This window comes from Haplochromis burtoni, unplaced genomic scaffold (genome assembly GCF_018398535.1).
Source record: "Haplochromis burtoni strain Fernald_Lab_line unplaced genomic scaffold, NCSU_Asbu1 Contig_310, whole genome shotgun sequence".
Classification (NCBI taxonomy): domain Eukaryota; kingdom Metazoa; phylum Chordata; class Actinopteri; order Cichliformes; family Cichlidae; genus Haplochromis; species Haplochromis burtoni.
The window spans coordinates 695428-710068 of NW_024582671.1; the positions used below are offsets into that span (position 1 = coordinate 695428).

At 47.5% G+C, this 14641-nt stretch overlaps 2 protein-coding genes across 2 annotated transcripts in view; both read right to left on the bottom strand.

Annotated features, from left to right (window-relative positions):
* pik3c2b (phosphatidylinositol-4-phosphate 3-kinase, catalytic subunit type 2 beta) overlaps positions 1–4451 on the bottom strand; it is a gene marked incomplete in the record, with an annotated part of 45107 nt that extends 40656 nt beyond the window's left edge. The window contains 1 exon segment of the mRNA XM_042228183.1: positions 1777–4451.
* A 4298-nt stretch (positions 4452–8749) lies between these two features.
* si:ch211-236d3.4 (actin-associated protein FAM107A) overlaps positions 8750–14641 on the bottom strand; it is an 18151-nt gene continuing 12259 nt past the window's right edge. The window contains exons 3-4 of the mRNA XM_005942230.3: positions 12498–12657; positions 8750–10173 (exon numbers count right to left, since the gene is read on the bottom strand). Of these exons, the coding sequence (XP_005942292.1) occupies positions 10066–10173; positions 12498–12657 (268 nt within the window). The 3' untranslated portion in view covers positions 8750–10065. The remainder of the gene's footprint in view (positions 10174–12497; positions 12658–14641) is intronic.

Below are 14641 nucleotides of genomic sequence, written 5' to 3' on the forward strand. Positions count from 1 at the left end.
TACATGTTATGCAGCCAACTGTCACCAGGCGGAGTCACAGCCCCGACGTTGCTACAGAAATGTGTGATAACGCGCGATTAATCTAAGGCTGAATTTATCGCTGGTTACTCTGAAGGTGAAGAAGCGAGACGGTGGATATGACCTTCGCTGAAGGGTGGGTGGGCTCTCCCAGAGATGGGGCAAGGAGGCCGCTGCTCCTCCTCACCAAGGCGGTCACCTCGTCGGCGAGGGGCTCTGAGCGCAGGTTTTCACACTTGTCGCTGACTGAAGAAGTCACCTGATGATGATGAAACGCTTCACTGAAAACGTCCGGATGAACAGAATCAACTTTTTAGGGCTTCCTCACCTGGATGACTGAGCACAGCCTGATACGGTTTGCTCTCCATACATGATCTCCTCATTCTAAAAGCTGTATTAAAGTTTTGTTACAGAATAAAAATAAGATTGTGGGGCGATCGTGGCTCAAGAGTTGGGAGGTCGTCTTGTAATCGGAAGGTTGCCGGTTCGAGCCCCGGCTCTGACAGTCTCGGCCGTTGTGTCCTTGGGCGAGACACTTCACCCGTTGCCTACTGGTGGTGGTCAGAGGGCCCGGTGGCGCCAGTTTCCGGCAGCCTCGCCTCTGTCAGTGCGCCCCAGGGTGGCTGTGGCTACAATGTAGCTGCCATCACCAGTGTGTGGATGGGTGGAGTAAAGCGCTTTGGGGTCCTTAGGGACGAGTGAAAGTGCTATACAAATACAGGCCATTTAAGAGGAATAAAAAAAAAGAGAGGAGATGACAGTGTTGACCTCACAGGTTCAAGGCTCTAAGCAACAAGTGTGACGAAACCATGAATCATTAATCAATGCTCAATCAGGTGGATCAAGACTACTTATATTTATACGTCTTATCCGGTTTCTTTATCGATGTTTGCTGTAAACAGAACAGGTTTCACCAGTTACAGGCCTGCCCCGGTAATGACGTCATAGCCACATATTTGTTTGCAACTGTGAAAGCGTTTGCTGCACAGAAGCACGAGCCCATCAACTGTGAAAATACACACTTTAGTTCAAGTTAATCATAACTGTAAGAGAGGTGTGGGTGACGTCATAGCGGACCCTGAACCTGTTAGTTTGCTAGCGGACAAACTGCGCAGACTCAGCGGAAAACAGGTGGCAGGTGTGATGACAGCGGAGCTGACTGTAATGAGTCCAAACATCTGAGCAGCAGATGCACCGTTACAGCGAGTCCTACCAAACTCCATTCAAAATACACGCGTTTTAACATCTTTCCCAGCGAGGGGCTCGGACCCGCGCAGTACTGCGGCGCCGTCAGTAACATCCGGTCACCAGCATCCTGCAGCCTGCGGGCCCCTGTAAACACGCCGGGCCTCTGCTGATGGGGGCTTTGATGGGGGCTTTGATGGGGGCTTTTGGGGGGGGTTCCACCCACATCACGCCGCGGAGGGCGGTGGCGAGCACCCGCTCTGATTCTTAGTGGTAAACACCAACCTCCGACTACAGCGACCACCCACGCGGACCAAACACAGGCCGAATGACCCAAAACCCGAACACAGATCCCGGGTCAGGGCCCAAAAGCAGCCCAGGTCCACAAGGACGAGAATCGGCTTATTTTTGGAGGTTTTCCAACAGAGTTTCGTTGAAGCTCCTCTCCGAAGAAAGACGTCCGGTGAAGCAAAGGGACCGGCCGCGGCCACAGCCACCCCCCCCCCTCGCCCGCCCTCCGGACACAAGTGCGTCAGAGCCGTTAGCAGTGCGGCGGCAGGTGCGGACTCTTACCTGAGTCGGTGCTCGCGGTGCCCGGGAGCCATTTTACACCGTGTACCGTCCCACAAATCACACCGGTCCCTCCGCCGGGTCTCCCGGCAGATTAACGCTCTGCGCTCGCAGCTACGGAGGTTTCCTCTAAGCACTGGAAACACCGGAGCACCGGCTCCTCGCGCTCAGCCTGTGGCGAACAAAGCAGGCGGCTCCGGCGGTGCTCCAGCCGGGAACGACGAACTCTGCGTCTGTCTCTGCCGCCAGCTGCGGACCTGCGCAGTCAAGCCGCAGAGAGCACCACTCTTTCCAAACCTTTCCAAAATAAAGCGGAGATGACGTCACATTATTCAATAACTGCAGCGGACGACTCCCGGGGGTCCAGGCCCCTCAGCCTGAGTTCAGTATGTAGCCCACTGAGCTATGACACGTAATATTTTAATGAACAAAAATCCCTTGTTCACATGCTGTGAAAAATGTCTGAACATTTTAATTACTGCCACATTTAAACTACAGAAGATGAGCCGAGTGCATTCAGCTTTCCAAAAACCTTCAAAATAAAAGCTGTGTAAGACTTTAAACCCCCGACATTTTTTTTGTTGGCTTTTTCTGATTTTTCAAGACTTGAATAAACAGATCTGACCAATCATAGCACTGCGTTTGGCAACAAGCATCGTCGTAGCATCAGTACTAAATACACAGTGATGTGAAAAAGTAAAATAATCCTGTTTTCCCTCAGACTCAAAGCTAGGTGCCTCCCAGGGTCAGTCGGCTCTGTGAAATGATTTCTTTGACATCCGGAAGTACGTCTGAAAGCTTCGACTCCGGGATCAAACCAGGAAATTCTCCTCCTGCTACCTTTTCCTGAGAATCCAGTCTTCACCTAGAAACATCAGAACCAGCTCAATGCCACTTTCTGTCCACTCCATTTTTCTCACAGCATGATTTTTCAGGAATCATTTTTCGGTATTTTCAAGTGAGTTAATACCCTACACGACGTGTGCGGAACCAAAAACATCTGAATTTCAAGTCGTTTATTCGTTACATACTGAGTGTATAAAGGCCTAGGGTGGGTGTTTAGTCTGTTTAAACCCAACTCTGGTTGGTTTTCTTTTCGGTGTGGTTCGTTGGTGCAGGTGTGAATACAGTAAGCATACTTGGACCAAAACAACAGAGACCCTTTTGGAGAAGGTGTTCTCGATATGGTTCCAAACCAACTCCAGAGAGGTTTGTTAATGGTGTGAACAGGATCAGACCTCGATCTGAACCAACAGCCCAGCTACTGTAGCCATGTCTGCATTGTATTCTCAATGTGGGAAGCTACTATGAATGTGCACAGGTCTGTACGGGCTGGCAGCTAGCTGGTTAACTTAAATTTTCAGTTTTCTCACACACCACATTCCTCCTGTGTTTAGTTTTACTGCTCCTGTCCCAGACACATGTGACCAGTGGGCAGACTGAACATTCTCACGTAGTTTGTGGTGATGCATTTTGGTTCGCTTGGAGTTCACTTCAATGTTTCTCTGTGTGAAAACTAACCAAACCACTGGGAAAAACTAACCAACATGGTAAGTGTCCTTACCATGTTGGTTTTGGGGGAGTACAGATTTCAAACATGCCTTATTAAAGTCCCCAGCAACAACATGAACGCCCTCTGGATGTAAACAATGATAACTATGGCTACTGTTAGCTCGCAGGTAGATAAAAGGGCCCGCACTGAATGGACATGGCCTCCAAGTCTGGTGAGCAGTGACTTTTTATAATTCTGTATGCATTATGGCCCCCCTCCCTTACCAGAGTTTTGTTGCGGTCCTGGCTCAGGTGCAGGGAGAGGAGTGCCGTCTGTGTTGCTTGCTGTTCCAGACAATAGCCCATGGAGCACCTGCTGGTCTCACAATCTCTGAATACTGTGTGTCTAATCTAAAGTAAAGTCCAGGTTCAGGCTATGGATGACATCTATCGATTCCTGACGAGTGAAAGTGATCAGTGCATTGCAGCAAGTCACAATAAAAAGCATAAAAAACACAAAAACGTGCACAGTAGTCGGGAGCGCTGTGACACCGCGTACACGTCTGTACGCACCACCAGCTTGGCGACTCGTGAGTTTACTACCTCATTAACTGATCTGGACCAGAATAAACAACTATATGTGTGAAAACAGCCTCAGACTCCGACATCCACCACAAATGAAACATCATTTAGAATTTAGACCTTTTTTTAAAGAACAGGTCGGCTGAGTCTGTGCAGAGCATGATTTGTGGACGGGTCAACAGTTGTTCTCACTGTTTTGTGGGCTGTAGATTAAGGCTGGACTCAAAAGCAGACTCAAATGAGGCGCTGTGACTGAGTCAGAAACTGCAAACAGTCATTGAGAAACCCGTAGCAGTCAATGAGTGTGACAAGACAGGAGAGGCCGACAGTCCTGATCCTCAAGGATCGCCAGAAGGGACCGGCCCTATCCAATTACTGGCCAATAACCTGCATCACTACCACATGGAAGCTCTAGTCAAGCATCATAGTGACTAGGATGAACAGGGATATTGCCTACATGAGTGGGACACAGAAAGGAATCAACAGGAGCACCCGAGAGGCAAAACACCAGCTACTGGAAGAAAGAGCAGTTCCCCAAGACTGCAAGACTGTGCACTGCTTGGATTGATTACAAGAAGGCCTACGACTCAGTGCCCCACACCTGGATCCTGGAATGCCTAGAACTATACAAGATCATCAGGACCCTAAGAGCCTTCATCAGGAACTCAGTGGGGATGTGGCGTACAATACTGGATACATCAAACACACAGCAAAAGTCATCATCAAGTGTGGGCCCTACCAAGGAGATGCTCTGTTCCACTGCTGTTCCAGGTTGAACCCCCTCAGTGAGATCATCGACACAACTGGCCATGAATCCGACTACGGAACGAAGCAATCGTCAGTCGCCACCTCTACATGGATGACATCAACTTGTATGCCAAGAGTGAACGAGACATCAATTCGCTGATCCACACCACTAGAATCTACAGCAAGGACACTAGAATGTCTTTCGGACTGGAGAAGTGTAGTCAAACAAAGAAAGCCCCAACAATCATATGACCCCTTTTGAGCAAGCACTTTGGCAACAGTGAGAAGGAAGATAAGTAGTGGCTTGATGAGCCAGGCTGGTTAAAGCAGAAACAGGGAGAGAACAGAGTTGGTGCAGAGAAGTCGAGGAAACGATAAAGAAGCCGACTGACCCTAACCCCTAACCCTAACCCTGAAATCTGGCAAGGATTGGATGCTTGAGCTGGTCCTTAAATGTCAGAGGTGACTCCAGCTGAGGCCTGACTGCAGAGAGAGAACCCACCCACGCCCGGAGCGAGGAGAAACCACACCTGGCCTGGACTCAAAGGTGGGGGAAAAGAGACTCCAAGGGTGTGTTCCAAAAGTCCCTCCTATCTCCTACTTCTAACCTCTGTTCCTTGACCTCAGTCACATTTCCAGTATTGGAAACGTGGGTAGGAGAATCGCTAAAAACTTAAGAAAAGAGAAGAACTGTGTGCTGAGAACTGGAACAGCCTCATACTTGTCTCACCGCTGTGAGAGACGAGTATATGTCCACAATGTTGAAACTACAATTTATAGATGATGGACTACAAAATGTGCACTTTACTTTGCCACTATATTTTCTAAACCCGGTGTTAGAAGTGACTTCTCTCTGCTGAATCTGTGACAAATAAAAGTGTTAGTGTGTCAGATTAATGGGGCCCTAACCCTCACCCTCAGTGTTGCCATTAAACTAGAAAGCCAAGCACGCATACATGCATGTGTCACAGTAACGTGGGACGGCTCGTGATCAGACGGTAAATGGCGTTCCTGTACTTCTGCACATCGTCCAGGTCACCTGTTCACACAGACTTCAGTTTGTAATGATGCAGCTCTCCTGTAGATGAATCCCGAGCTCCACCTGAGTCCTAATCCTCAGACCCTCAGACCTTTGCACAGTGCTCACTGGTTTCTGTCACAGGAGTTATTTGTTAAATCCAAAGCAGACTGATTCTCCTTCAGCCTCCTCTCATGTATCTGCCTCGCTGTTTTCAGAGACAAACACTTGAACCTGAGCTCACACTGGATTATTTTGGTTAGCGGGCCTGCAGCGCCCTCCCTCGCCCTCCCTCCTCAGGATTGTTGAGCCACTAATTAACATTCTCTCAGCTGATTGTTGGTTTTTACTGTGAACTGCTAATTGTTCGATCACCCTGTGATGTCACAATAATTTACCTCATTGAATAAATCTGTCCAATATAAGATAAAAAAATCAAATCTCAGTTTGTTATTTCCTGCTGTGATCCAGTGGAGCATCTTTCCTGTTTAGGAATTCTGTGAGTGCAGTAAAATTCCTCCATCATCACTGATCCCAGTTGACCTGAACATGAATCCTAAATCCTGTAACACAACAAAGGACATTATACTCAAACACACTTTGATCAGTTACTATAGATCATAATGATGAGCTCATACAGGAACAACTCCACAGGAAGTCGTTTTTATTACAGCAGGGTGGCGTTCAGAGTTCAGCTGTGAGTTTGCCCTTTGACCCGGGGGATGGTGTCAGGGTTTCAGCCTCGTTTGCAGGGAACCAGAGCTGCATGGAACATAGTTGCAGTGACTGCTGAGGCCGTTATGACGTGCTTATTTAAAATGAAATAAGGAAGGAAGCTGTGCAGGTGCACGAACAAGCGAAGAGGTGAATTTGATGATTTGACAACTGAAATGGATGCGATTGGTTTGTTGCCTCTGTCAGCTTCATGCAGATATGCTCCTTTTTCCCCACAGAGAGATGATTATGGGTAATTTTTTCTCTAATGATAAAAATTTTATTTGTGAAGAAGTTCATGAAGTCATTACTAGTTAACGTTAAAGGGATGGTTGGCTCCACAGAGCTCTGACTGTTTGTCAGCCTGGCTACAGAGCTGAAGAGAAACCTGGGGTTGTTCTTATTTTCTTCAATCAGTGATGAATAGTAAGATGTTCTGGCTTTGCGGAGGGCTTTCTTATAAAGCAGCAAACTATTTCTCCAGGCTAAATGATGATCCTCTAAATTTGTGACGCCATTTCCTCTCCAGATTACGAGTCGTCTGCTTTAGGCTACGTGTTTGAGAATTATACCACGGAGTCAGGTACTTCTGATTTGAGACCTTAGTTTTCACAGGAGCGACAGTATCCAGAGTCGTACGTAGTGAGGAGGTGAAATTATTAACAAGATAATCGACCTCTGTTGGGGTAGCGTTCAATGGAGTAATCTCCAAATATGAGACGGTATTTTCAACCTGTGTGAAGTACACAAAGCAAAAAACAGCCTTTCAGTGTGAAAAGGACACGCTTTACACTACAGAGAAAGGTTCACTGCTTCGGGGTTTTCATCTTTCTCCTTTAAAAATAAGCAGGAATCATCTGCCAGCTCGTAAAATCTGAATTCAGTAATGCTTGAACAGAAGTTTTGCATCCAGCAACCAGCAGGAACAGAAATATGGAGACTGCACAGCCTTGTTTTAAACTTAGCGAGTTGGAATCAGAGTGTAGTCATCCTCACAGGACTTCCTGATTAAATACATCTGTTAAAAAAAGGTTTTTAACAGGTAGCTCCATCCCTCGCTTTTCCAAGATGGCGATAATGGAAAACATCTGGATGTGATCTTTCAGAAACCAGCAGGTGAAGTCACAGTAGCTCTGTCATCTTTAAAGCGTGTGGTTCTGTGAGAGCAGCATTCGTAACAGGCGCGAAGCTTTCTCACGCTCTCTGCACGTCTGTCTGGCGAGAACCAGCTTCTTCTGAAAGGTGAGCATGGGAATCTTCGCCATCATTACCTGCACTCACACATGCAACCAGGTGCTTTGTGAAACTGTTAGCTCCAGGAGTGAAAACACTTCCAAACAGTCCAGATGTGTCTGCGCTGGAGTTAAGAACAGGTGAGGAAATGGAAATAAAGCAGATGTTGTTTATCAGATCAGACTGGTGACCCCTGCAGAGTGAGGCGTGAACCATGGCCAGACCGCCGACTTACACACTCCTGGGCTCAGGTGTTTGGTGGCCCCTCATTAACCTTTTCTGATGATCACAACTTTTCCTTTCTCCAGTAATTAGCCTCAGCCTAAAGTACGATTTACACACCTGTACAAAGAACAGTTCTAACTGGAGAACACTGCACCTTACTTCCTGTTTAAAATGCTTCAGAATAAGCGCTCACAAAGGTGCCCGGAGGGGTGTCAGGCCTCCAAACTGACAAATAAAATACAATTCAACTGAAAGCTTCACATGATTCTTTGTTTTAAACATAAAACACAAACGATCATTCGAGTTAGTTGAACTCAAACTTCTTCCACTCACAGGCTGAGCAGGAGCACAGCGCCACCTGCTGGATAAACAGAACTCAGCTCCACCCAAATGGCACAACATCAGGAATGTGAGGGAAAACGTTTCCTCGGCTCCTCCTCTGTGGTTTCAGCTTTATATTCACCATCACTAACATGTAAATGATTGATTCTTTCTTTACTGGTGGTTTTTGTCTCTCATATAAGTCATTTTTAGACACCTTGTTTTCTCCGTTTCTTTCACTTGAAGCTAAGAATGACATTTCATCCATATAAATCTGTTCTTATTGATAAAAAGACACTAAATTCCTGCGCTGAGGCAGCCAGTGCAGGACAATGAAGACGTGCAGGAGACCAGCACTGCAGGCAAACAGGTAACAAAAGAAGCACTGAAGCTCAGAGAAGCTCTGACGGCAAAGTGACTGAGAAATAAAGGACTGCAGACCCTATTCTTAATGTGATCCAGATGTGTAAGGTCAGGTTTCCTCTAGCAGCTGTGGATCATCCAGCAGGAGGCAACAGGTGATGCTCATGTTTGCAGACGATGCTGTACGTGACATAGGGAACGTAGAGCAGAGCAGCATGAGAGGAGGTGGTGTCAGCAGCACAGTTTCACACTTTAAATGAAATCTGCAGGAGAAACCAGACAGCAGGGTTAGTTCTTTATTGATCAACAGACACGTGAGAGGCGTCAGGCTGAACACGATAAAAGACACAAATACAAACAGTACAATTTGAATCCCCGTCTCCACAGTAAAAGTCTAAATTGCACAAAGATTATCCCGTCAGAGTCCCGTGAGCACAGGAAGTAAGGCTTCCCCGAGAGGAGCTCGCAGGCTCGAATCACATGAGTCTGAGTTAGAGCTTAAAATCTCTAATAAATCTCTAATGAAACTGTAAAATGTGCCACAGATAAAGGAAGCTCACTAAGGTTTGTAGTCATGTCAGTGTTTCGTCAATCTATGTGATTAGCATGGTGAAGATGAGAGAGGAAGGACAAAGTGATCACAGTATCTGATCTGTGAGAGTCTCACAGGTGAGCCTAGGCACAAGTTCAGTGCAGGAGAGCAAACAACACACTCAGGCAACGTCCACACTGGCCCGGATAGAAATGGCGTTTTCGTCTGAAGACGCTCCGCGTCCACACAAGCGTTTTCAGTCATTTTCACAGAGTTGTGCGTCCACACTGAAATAGCTGCAAACGCTGACGTTCCAGTGCTGCGCATGAAGCGCAAGAAGATTCGGCCTGCCTCATTTCTGTCTGCCGCTTATTTACTTTCCTGCTCTTTGAAACGTCGCAGGAAAAGCAGCGAGTTTTTCAAACGGACTAACAATGAAGTGGAGTCGTTGCTGCGAGTAACACAAAAGTAAAAAGTTGCAAAAGCAAGTGAGAATTAAAGAATGTGAAGAAAAGCTCTCTGGAGCGCGTGCAGACTGATGTTCATCTTTAATAGGACTGTCAAACGAAACAGCTGCTGTGTAACGCCCTCCGCTATCTTAGTTTAACTGGTCACATGACTGCATCACGTGACTAACATGTGTCATCGTTTTCAAAAGTCTCCCTTCTCGCTGTCCACACTGCGACGGGAAAGCACCGTCTTCAAATGTGTGCGTTTTCGAGAGCGTTTTGAAAACGCTGCGTTTTCCTTTGGGGAAAACGGCGTCTCGGTGAGGACGGGAGGCCAAAATGGAGAGAAAACGAATGAAAACGCATTAGTGTGGACGTAGCCTCAGACTCAAACCAGCACAGGTTCAAGAGTCCTTCCCTATCTGTGCAGCAGCGCCTCCTGCTGTCTCCTCGCTTTAGTCGCACGTATCTGTTCACAGAGGCAGTTGTCGTTTGCTCGTGTTGCTCTGTAGCGTCCTGATTCAGAACCACCGACCCGAGCTGCCGAGAGGCATCACAGCCGTCCAGCTGCCGGCACCTGTGTCTTTGGACGCTCGCCGTCTCCGCTCCCGCTGCCTCTACACCTCCTTCTCCTCTTTGCCCTGAACAGACGTCCTCCTCAGGTTCTCCTTGACTTTGACGAACTCGGGGGCTCTCAGGTCTTCCTGCTCCTGCTGTCTCTCCAGCTGAGGACACAAACACGCAGAAACATCTGGATTCACCCCCCTCAGATCAGCAAGACCAGGGTCAAAGGTCATGGGCAGCACACGCAGCATACAGAAAACCTGCTGCTTTAACGCCGACTGAGCAGCGACGCGCTTCTCATCCTGCGACTGCTGCCACAGGTTTACATGCTTCAGGTGAGCGCACAAGAACGACTGCAGGTACACAATGATAAGCTGTGATCGAGACGACAAAGCTCCAATGTAAAGAGAAAGGTGGTGATGAAGAGCAACACACACACACACACACACAGACACACAGACACACACACAGACACACACAGACACACACACACACACACACCACTACACACACACACACACACACACACACACACATACACAGAACACACACACAGGCACACACACAAACTACACAAGACACACACACTAACTACACAAGACAGCACACTAACTACACAAGACACACACACACACACACACACACACACACACAGACACACACGACACACAACACACACAGAGACACACACACACAAAGACACACACACACACACACACACACACAATACAACACACACCGACACAGACACAGCACACAACACACACACACACAAACACGACACACACACACACACCACACAAAGCACACACACACATCACACAACACAACACACCAACATGACTGTGACACATAACACACCTACACACACATACACACTCAGTCCACACACAACACACACACAAGACACACGACACACAGACACACAGACACACACACACACACACACACACACAGCACACACAGACACACAGACACACACACACACACACACACACACACAGACACACACACACACACACACACACACATCACACACAGACACACACACAGACACACAGACACACACACACACACACACACACACAACAACACACACACACACACACACACACACACACACACAGACAGACACACACAGACACGACACACAAGACACAGACACACACACAGACACAGCACAGACAACACACAGACACACACAAACACACAAACACACAGTCACACACACACACAGACACAACACACACACACACACACACACAGACTACACAGAACACTACACACACCGACACACATCAGCACACACACACACACACACACAGCACACACACAGACACACACACAACACACACACACACACAACACACACAGACACAAACACAACACACAGACAACACACAGACACACACACACACGACACACACACACAGCACACAGACACAGCACACACACAACTCACACACACACACACACAGACACACACAGACACACGACACAGACACACACACACAGACACACACACACAGACACACACACAAAAGACACACACCGAACAGAGACACAGCAAGACACACAGACACACGACACACACACAACAACAAGACACACACACACACAGACACACACACACAACAACACACACACGACACACACACACAGACACACACACACACACAGACCACACACACAACACAGACACGACACACACACAACCGACACAAAACACACATCACACACATACGCACACACACACACACAGACACACACACACAGACACACACACAACACACACACACACACACACACAACAGACACACCCACACCCACGACACACACAGCAACACAGACACACACACACACACACACACACACAACAAAAGACACACACACACACACACGACAGACACACACACACACAGACACACACACACACACAACACACACACACACACACACAGACACACACAGACACACACACACAGCACACACACACAGACAACAGCACACGACAACACACACACACACACACACACACACACACACACAGACAGACACACACAGACACACACACACAGACACACACACAGCGAGCACTTCATGAAGAAACGATGAGAAGCGTCTTGACGCTGCATCCAGGTCTCCAAAGGTTGATTCTGTTCGTTTGGACGTTTTCAGTGGGAGAAGCGTTTCGTCATCATGCAGCTTTCTTCAGTCTCAGCTGACTGCAGGTTTCCAACCTTATAAACAGCACGTTTATAAACAGCTGGACAGCCCATTGTTCCTTCAGTGGGCTGGTTTCAGTCATCATGCAAATGTACAGACGAAACGTTTCTCCCACGGAAAACGTCCAGATGAACAGAATCAGCTTTCGGAGAAACGATGTGAAAGTCTTTGAACTTGTGTAAAGTGACACACAGAGCGTCACAGCTTTTTTAATTTCACATCGCTGTGATTCACTGGTGTGTGTGTCTGTGTGTGTTACCTCCTCCAGCTTCTTGTGTCTCTTCAGCAGTTCGGCCTCCAGAGGAGAAACCTTCCTGCGAGCCTCGTCCTCCTCCTTCCTCTGTTTGATCAGCTGATCTCTCCTCCTGGACTCCAGCACCCGCTGCAGCTCGGGCTTCATTTCCACACTGACCCCCGCTCTGCGCGCACACAGACACACACACACATACACAATTCAGACTGTGTGTGTGTGTGTGCAGCATTCGGCCCCTCATGAATCATTCACGCCGCTCGCCTCCTCTTTTCCAGGAGCCTTTAACTTCTTTGTGTTTCAGGCCTGGAGCTTAAATAAAGTTGTTTTGTGCCTCGCTGCTCCTCCTGAATGAGGTGAGAACTTTCCCAGCGTCCTCGGCGGTCAGAGGCCTGGGAGGCAGGAGGCTGTTGCTTAGCAGCGCCTGCTTCACAAACCCCTCACGGCCCAAGCCAGACCGCAGCGACGCCATTTAAATGGCCAAATGCTGATTGGTCAGCGGGTGTCAGGTAAACCCGAGGACACGGCAGCGGTTGAGCGATGTTGAGCTTTGAATACAAGCGAGGACACCGTCCTGCTGACAGTGGAAGCAACAAACGAGCTTTTGACACAAACGAGTTCACCGAGCATCACTGAGTTACCGAGTTCCTGTCACATGAACAAGTTCTGGTCATGTGACAGGAACTTGGTGACGTGGTCACGCGGGGAAAGAATTTTAGCTCGGCCTGATTCTGTGTTTCCAGGCTTTTGTTAGAGAGGTCTTTTATTTGACTTCAGGAAGTGTGATCAGTGATTAGACACGTGAGCGTGACCTTCACTCACTGGCGCTCTGCCGGCAGCATCGATAACACGCTCAGTATATCAGAAACATCACTGATGACCAGTGTTGGGACTAACGCGTTATTAAGTAACGCGTTACAGTAACTACGTTATTATTGTGGTAACGAGCACGGTAACTAGTTATTATGCCAAAATCAGGAACGCGTTAAAGCCTTTGAATGAAAATAAACACTGTTGTGACAGTGATGTTCACTGTTCTGATGGTATATATGCATCAATCTATCAATCGTTTGTTGTAAGATTCAGATAATTATTTTTTAAAAGCTAGACATTTTAAATGAGAATAAGAAAGAAAAGTATTTCTTTGTGCCCCCCTCTCCCTGTTAATGCCCTACCTGCCCCCCTGGCAACACTTTGCTAGACCCGCCCCTGCACAGTTACCAGCTGTCAGCTACCTAAAAAAGGATCCTGGTGTTATTTGTCTCTCAGAAACAGTTCATAACTTCCCTTCAACTCATTCATGTCACCTAAAAGGTAAACCTGTTTCTCCATCACCTGTTCAGCTCTGATGATCCAGTAAGGACATCTCCTGGTTTCATCTTCATGTTTCCCTCTCACCAGATATACCAAACCGATATCATGACCAGCAGCTTTACAGCTGTGGCTCCAGCAAACATCAGCTGATACTAGAAATTAATATTAAATAAATTCTAACAACAGCTGATCAAGCTTAAACGTGCTGCTGTTGTTTAGCGCGACATCCAGCTGGTTTCCTCTTTCTGGCGCAAAGTGGGCGATAAACAAACAAGAGAGCGATCAGCTGATCATTGATCAGTTTCATGATTGAAGTAGAAACAGGAGAGGGAGGGGGGAGAATGAGAGAAGAGGCAGCTGTGCAGCAAAGACACAGAATAACTCCAGCTTTGTGTCTTTTTCATTGTAGCTGAATTACGGGACAAACTGTTCCTTTTCACCTCAATACGAAACGCGTAATATTTTCTCTGAATACCAGACGGGACGGTTGGCAACTCTAATAACTTATGAACAAAATAAAGTTTAACATCGTTAACATCATAGCACCACCCAGCTGTATAGAAACTCCGTCATGCTAGCTAGCACGCAGTACGGAAAAAGTCAGAATAACGAAAATAAACTCCACCTAAACTTGGTTCATATCTGACCCAGAGAGACTGCAGGTCATAACTTCTTACCTGAAGTTCAGTTCACACTTGGACCGGCGGCCGCCTCGGGTCTCTTTTCCTTCTGCGTCCCTTTCCTTCATCCACTTGCTAATGTTACTGAATCTGTGGAAGCTCCGCGATGCCACCACGCGAAGTAACGAGTAACGACCCTATCTAAATCCCAGTAACGAG